The sequence below is a fragment of the Penaeus vannamei genome, chromosome 23 (assembly GCF_042767895.1).
Source record: "Penaeus vannamei isolate JL-2024 chromosome 23, ASM4276789v1, whole genome shotgun sequence".
In the NCBI taxonomy this organism is placed as follows: domain Eukaryota; kingdom Metazoa; phylum Arthropoda; class Malacostraca; order Decapoda; family Penaeidae; genus Penaeus; species Penaeus vannamei.
The window spans coordinates 29,600,683-29,608,182 of NC_091571.1; the positions used below are offsets into that span (position 1 = coordinate 29,600,683).

At 32.7% G+C, this 7,500-nt stretch overlaps 1 protein-coding gene across 2 annotated transcripts in view; it reads left to right on the forward strand.

Moving 5' to 3' along the window:
* Positions 1-7,500, forward strand: part of LOC113804298 (transmembrane protein 107) — a 20,269-nt gene that overhangs the window by 12,741 nt on the left and 28 nt on the right. For both annotated transcript variants that reach the window (XM_027355162.2, XM_027355161.2), the window contains 2 exons: positions 1,658-1,758; positions 6,932-7,500. The exon at positions 6,932-7,500 is cut by the window's right edge and continues 28 nt beyond it. In XM_027355162.2, the coding sequence (XP_027210963.1) occupies positions 1,658-1,758; positions 6,932-7,095 (265 nt within the window). In that variant the 3' untranslated portion in view covers positions 7,096-7,500. The remainder of the gene's footprint in view (positions 1-1,657; positions 1,759-6,931) is intronic.

Sequence of the window (7,500 nt, forward strand, 5' to 3'; positions counted from 1 at the left end):
CACACACACACTCCCACATGCTCACACACACACACTCACACACACACTAACACACACACACTCACTCACACACACTCACTCACTCACTCACTCACTCACTCACTCACTCACTCACTCACTCACTCACTCACTCACTCACTCACTCACTCACTCACTCACACACACACACACACACTCACACACATACACACACACATACACTCACACACACATACACTCACACACACTCACACACACACACACACACACATTCCAACACACACACACTCCAACACACACACACACACACACACACACTCACACACACACACACTCACACACACACTCACACACACATACACTCACACACACTCACACACACACACACTCACACACAACTGGTTGACCATCCTGTGGTTGTAGGCTATTCTTTTCATATCAGTAGGTAAAGATGTGATTGAGTTGACCAAACAGTATTTATTTATTGAAAAAAATTTGCTATATCAACATCTAAGGTCAATATTTAATCAATATTTTCAAAGTATTGCGTTAGGCTGAGGCTTTGCGGCAAAGTTCTCAGGTAAGGAAAGATCATACAGCATTATGATAAAATACTGTGGTCAAAATATGTTAGATGTCAGAGGTTGTAGAGTGCTGTAGGTTAGTATGGTTGTGAAAAGGGCAAAAAGGGCAGAGCAAATGGAGTATGAAGGCCATTCAGGACTGACACAAAGCCAGCTTTTCATTCTTTCAGCATGGCTTTCACATTTATGTGCACAGAAGAAGGGGATGAATAAAAGAAGGAAAGGGGGAGAAGAAAAGACCATGCAAATTTAGTTGAGGCAAGTGTTGAGGTCCAAGGTAGGTCCTACTTTGGCACCAGTGTCCGTCTTCTAAGCCCCCCATGACAACAACAAGCAAGGGATTAGAGCAGACTAAAGCAGTACACCATGTCTCTGATTTGATTCTCTCAGTTCTCCAGTTGGTTGATCTTTAATGGGTTACATAAGCTGTCCATTGTACTCTTATAGATCATTCAAGGACTGTTGTTTTGCAAAGTATCTTCAGGATTATATTATATATATTAACAAAACTAGTTCTTTATCAGCAAGATAGAGTACTGGTGATTGTTTTTGACCAATTTTAACATTCAGTACTTTTCATGCTGAGTCTCTGGTGTAGGACCAAAGTGCAGATTGACATTGAATTGTGTTCTTGTACCAAGAGATAGTAACTGTATAATACATATGAAAATGTCTCCTATCATCCAAAAAGAAAACTGTAAAATCAAAGTTGAAGGGTACTTCAAGTCTCCAACATTCATTTTCAGTTTTGTGAAGTGCCCCTCAGCTACTTGTAGTAAGAGGTAGTAACTGTATAATACATATGAAATTGTCTCCTATCATCATGAAGAACACTTTTAAATAAAAGTTGAAAGGTACCTCAAGTTTCCAACATTCATTCTCAATTTTGTGAAGTTCCCTTCAGCTATATGATCCCTCTGCCTTTCCCTTATTTACCAGTTATTTTCATATTCATCTGGCTCTCTAGAGTTGTTTTTATTTTGTTATTTGTGTGATTTTTTTAAATGTTTTTTTTTTTTTTTTTTTTTTTTTTTTTTTTTTTTTTTTTTTTTCAAATGATTCCATTTGAGTACTTATTCTATTTTTTCTTTCAGATTTCTTGGTGGTTTGATTGCTGGCGTTGGACTGACAGCTATTGAGATCATAGGATTTATGACAGGCGTTTCAATGTTCACAGGCCTTGCATCCCTGATATGTATCCTTTGAAAAGAGTTTTTGATTATTTATTTGCAAAATTCTTTTATTTGTGTTTGAATTAAGGAGACCGTCCTGGCAAATGACGACCTTTCCCTTCTACATTGCATCATAAAAAAATACTGGTCAGAGGTAACTGATTGACTCTTTTTGCATAATATAGAGTATAGAATTACACTTCGTTTCATATAAAATTTTAACCTTGCTTCCCCATAGGGGGGCATCCCCAAAAAAGTAAAAGAAAAAAAAAAAATCACTTTTTTTTTCCCTTTGTTTTCCATACATCCTAACTACCACAGTCCTTTACTGTGAATAATCCCCCAAAAGTATTTGTGTTAGATCAACCCTAGCCTGAGGCTGTGTAAATGGTCGATTTTTTTTTTTTTTTTTTTTTTTTGGGGGGGGGGGTCTGCATGACATAGAGTAATCTTTTTGGTCCCTTTTTACAGCTTTAAAAAAATCATATTTTTTGATTAAGGCAAAAATTTAAAAATCAGCCATTTACACAGCCTCAGGGCTCCCATGCTCTAGTGAAATTAACAAACTGCATTTGAATCGCACGGAAATTATGAGAGTTAGGATATACCAAAGGTCATGTAAACAAAGAACGGAGATATGAAGTTTTATATTCTGGCAACTTGTCAAAGTTCGTTATCACGGTTATTTTCCTCTGAATCTAATGATGTTATGTATAAAAAAAAGCTTATTTAGTGTGCTTTGCGATGCGATGATTACTAAGTCAATAGGAATTTTCATTTTCAATAAGGACGCTATTCTGTAAAGGTATGTAATTTTTTTGTTTGTTTGGTGTTTATAAAAGTAGATATTTTCTACTGAAAAGTTTAATAAATGCATTTTACCATAAAGACAACTAATCTAAACCAGATAAACACTTTTTTTTTCTATACTTTATACTTCAGTTTTGAAGAATTGGAGAACTGTGGATGGATATATCAGTACAAAATCATCCTAGTTATAAAGTCCTACCATAAATACAACATGGCAGTTCAATTTTCAGAATTTTAAAAGCATACGAATTTCGTACATGGGATTCAAGAATTACCGAAGTAGTTGAATTTTTTCCATGCTCCACATAAGGGGGGGCATGATCACTGGGGGTTTATGATTTTCGAGAATCATCCGTATGTAAAGACATGCACATAGAGTTTTAAAATTTGATCATCCTCATTTAGCAGGCCAACATTGACTTCTATATGTAAGGGAATAAAATATATTAGTTGTTCCTATCAAACTGTTTTCTTTGATAATTGTCAATATTAACTGGTTGCAAAGAGGAATGAGTGCAGAGTTGGTATTTAGTTATTTGCACCCATTATCTTTTCTGAGAAGTGCATAAAATCATGCAGATGCCAAGGTGTGGTTGGATATTTGTGTATTTATGGTACCTAAGACCTATGGTAACATATAAACGTAATATTTTTTATTGGAAACACACAAAGCAAATGCGGTAGCTTTTTCAACTCTAGATGAAGACTGCACACAGAAACGAACTCAAAATTCCGTATAATTTTTATTTTAGATTGGGTATTACTGTGTACTATCATCTTCAATATGAAATAATCAGTATCTCACTTATATATCCGAAGTTCATAAATCTGACTTTTAGGTACCCTTCATATTGAATTGCCCTTTATCAAATCAAATTTTGCGATGCTGTGATGTACCAACTGTTGAGTAAAGCCTAACAGAAACATTTCAATCCTTACTAATTTGGCTATTTTTAATTATTAGTGCTTCATACTCGATATACATACAGATCACTTCATAAGGTACAACATATTATTAGGGAGTCTCAATGGAAGCATATTTTGTGTGTAAAAGGACACAAAAGTTTTTTTTTTTTTTTTTTAGATATACCGACATACCTCCCCAGGTGTTTAGTGGGTCCAGCATCCATTGTCCGTGAACCAGCCACAGCTAGGCTTTAATACTTGTTTGGTAGTTTCCTCATCCATTTACCTATACTATATGCTAGCTAACTCAATTTGACCTCCTTCACCCCCCCTATCTGGGATGGGCCCCTTAACATTATATCTAATTCTTTGAAACTACTTGTATGTTAAAACTGAAGGAAGAATGAAATTGAGGTGAATTATGTATAGGAATGTTTTTTTTCTTTCTTTCTTTTTCTTTTTCTTTTTCAAACCAAGACGCACATGTACTCATGCACTCACCCCCGCCCCCCCCCATACACACAGATATATGCCAAATGTTTTAGACCAGTGGGTCCCAATTTGGAACAATCATAGTTGTCACAACCCAAATGAGTGTTGCAATGATGTTCCTGGAGGCTCCTGTTCCTGCTACAGGGGATGATATGTATGTACAAGCCATTTCCACTGTGAGTTTTATTTATTAATTGTATTTACACTTAGATGGTGCCAGAAGTACTGAATCATTAATGAGCCAGATATTAGTACTATATATCTCACCTGAATACCCCTTTCCTTTTTTTTTTGTAATATTTTCATTTATATCATTAATGATATTAAAATGTCAATAACGTCATGAAAATTATGATTTCCATAATGATGATAATAACACCATCAATATTGATGTTATTTGTCAAAAAAAAAAAAAAAAATAATAATAATAATAATAAATAAATAATAATAATAATGATAATAATAATAATAATAATAATAATAATAATAATAATAATAATAATAATAATAATAATAATAAAAATTATAATAAAGAAAAAATAAAATCCCAAAAACGCAAGGAACGGTGAACTCTGGGGCGGTATTCATGAAAGGTCTATGACTTTTCTTTGTGATTTTGTCTCTGATTTGCACTGTTGCCACATCCCGAAGTTATAGAAATAACTTGTAAATTGTTATAGACTGATTTTAATAATCTATTGTAATAATAAGGTTTGGAAAATTTGGCAATAAAGCTTACTGATATCACAACGGTAATATTGCACATTTAGTAAAATTAAATGTGATGTGACATACCTGTGTTTATTGTCATTGCATCAGTTGTAAAGGTGGGAGATACTATTTGTGTGTGTGTGTGTGTGTGCGTGTGTGTGTGTGTGTGTGTGTGTGTGTGTGTGTGTGTGTGTGTGTGTGTGTGTGTGTGTGTGTGTGTGTGTGTGTGTGTGTGTGTGTGTGTGTGTGTGTGTGTGTGTGTGTGTGTGTGTGTGTGTGTGTGTGTGTGTGTGTGTGTGTGTGTGTGTGTGTGTGTGTGTGTGTGTGTGTGTGTGTGTTTTTATAATACAGCAGTATAAATGTAGGAGACAGCTTAATAAACATTTTCCCATTATTTCTAAAATGGAATAATCTTCAATATGTGAGAATTTTGTCTTTATGTGTAAGGACAAAATTAAAAACAGTCCTTACGTTTGTGAATAGAAAATAGCCATAATATAGAAGAAACAAATAAATTAACATTTGACAATCAATCAATAGGGTCTTCCAAGTTGTTTTCTATCCTATTCAATGCAGAATTATCTTCAAACTTGAGTAAATCTGTATTGTAGTTTTAAAGACAGTCCTTATGCGTGTGGGACACTTCTACACCAGTCCTAAAACCTTGACTGAATCATTGACAAATTTTAAGATAACTCTTCATTGAATAGAATATAAAAACCTTGGAAGACCCTTTTTGGTTGATTGTAAAGTGCTGATTTAGTCGTTTCTTATATTTTATAGCTATTCTATTAAAAAATGGAAGGACTGTCTTTAATTTTGTCCTTATGCATAAGAATGGTTTTAAATTTGTTTTTAGGCAAATTTTCCTCTTTTGATGAATTATCAAATAGTAATTGAGCCTTCTCCTATGTTTTTCTTGCTGTATTTTATCAAAAAACACAAGTAACATTGCCCACCTTTACGATTGATGCAATGACAATGAACACAGGTATGCCACATCACACAAATATACTAAATGTGTAATATTATTGTTGTACTGTCAATAAGATTTATTGCCATATTTACCATACCTTTTTATTAAAATAGATTATCAAAATAGAATCTATAAGGATCTACATGTTATCTCTATTACCAGCATTAACTCTGAGATGTGGCAATAGTGCAAATCAGAGACAAAATCGCAAAGAAAAGTCATAGACCTTTTGTGAATACTGCCCCAGGTGAGGTAACAAAGTTCTATTAATGGACTCCTTGATGGTTGTGCACTTGTGAAGTCATATATATGTAAATATTTTGCAAGACAAAACTACAGTAAAAATCACATGTATTGTATTGCATACTATCAGTACAGATTAGTTTATCTAGTTGCAAACTACGATGATGTCTACTTTTCCATGACTTTTGAACCTGCTTGCTTCCAGAAAAAAAAGCAAAAAAAATTACATCAAAGTATGCATTACATTAAGCCTCACACTCTCTTGGCACCTTTGTTTCATGTTTCATAGGATTTATGCAATTTGGCAAAAATCTAAGCTCAGAAATATATTGAATTTAGCCACAATGTCTCCCTTTGACTTTGGTGTATGGAAATTTGGAATATATTAAAATGCATTATGTTTGTAATTTACAAAAGCATTCACTCACATAGTTATGTGTCACAGTATTCCTACCATTATTGACAATAAAAAAACTGCTGTTGGTACTCCTCTCTCTTATGATAATGATAATGATAATGATACTGATGATGATAATAAAGATGATGATGATGATGATACTGATGATAATGATATTAAGAATGTTAATAAAAAAGATAAAAATAATTATGTTATGTATATATATTTATATATATTTATATATATTTATATATATATATATATATATATATATATATATATAATGATAATTATGATAAAGACATTGATAATGATAATAATAATAAAGAAATTGATAATGATAATGATAATAAAGAAATTGATAATGATAATGATAATAATGATATTAACAATGCTAATGATAGTAATAATAATAATAATGGTAGTAATGATAATGATGATAATAGTAATAGTAATGATAATAGTTATAATAATAATAAATGCAATGAAATTAATAAAAATAGCAATAATAATATTGATAATATTTTTAAAAATATGTTTATTCTGTTAGAAAATGCTGTAGAGATTTAATATCCCTCCTGTATTATTCTTATTCTATCTTTAACATATATTTATTAACAGGGCATTAGGAGATTGCATAATTTCCTTAACTTGATTCCAGCTATTGCCTGCCATTGTGGAGCTTCAGTCAGCTTAGCATATATGGTGGTAGATTCTTGGGACTGCAGGCTTTATTGGTGGATATTTGGGCTTACGTCTGTCATTCCTGCCCTGATTGAAGTGGGTGTCATGATAAGTGTACTGATGCTGAAGAAAAATGTTTAATATTTGTTTTATTGCAGATAATGCAGAGTGGTCTGGAAGTATATACTGTATTTACACTTAGCGTCTTGTCTATTCTCTGCTGAGACTAATGCCGAGTGGTCTGGAAGTATACATTGTGGATAATACTGAGTGATATGTTTTCATTAAGTTTCATGTTTAGTCAGCTAATTAATACAAATGTTCCTTGTATTTATGATTTCAGGTTTTATCTCTACATTGTATGATGCATGAGAGAAATAAAGTAAAAAGATATATTTTTTTATTTTTGTATACTTTTTTTTTACTGTGTCTGTGAGAGTTGGTTACTGCATATGCGGAAAGATGTATGCATGGGTGACATTAATAATAAGATGTCATGTAAGATAAGTGATAAATGTAGAATGTGTTTGTAAGTGACAAATTGTC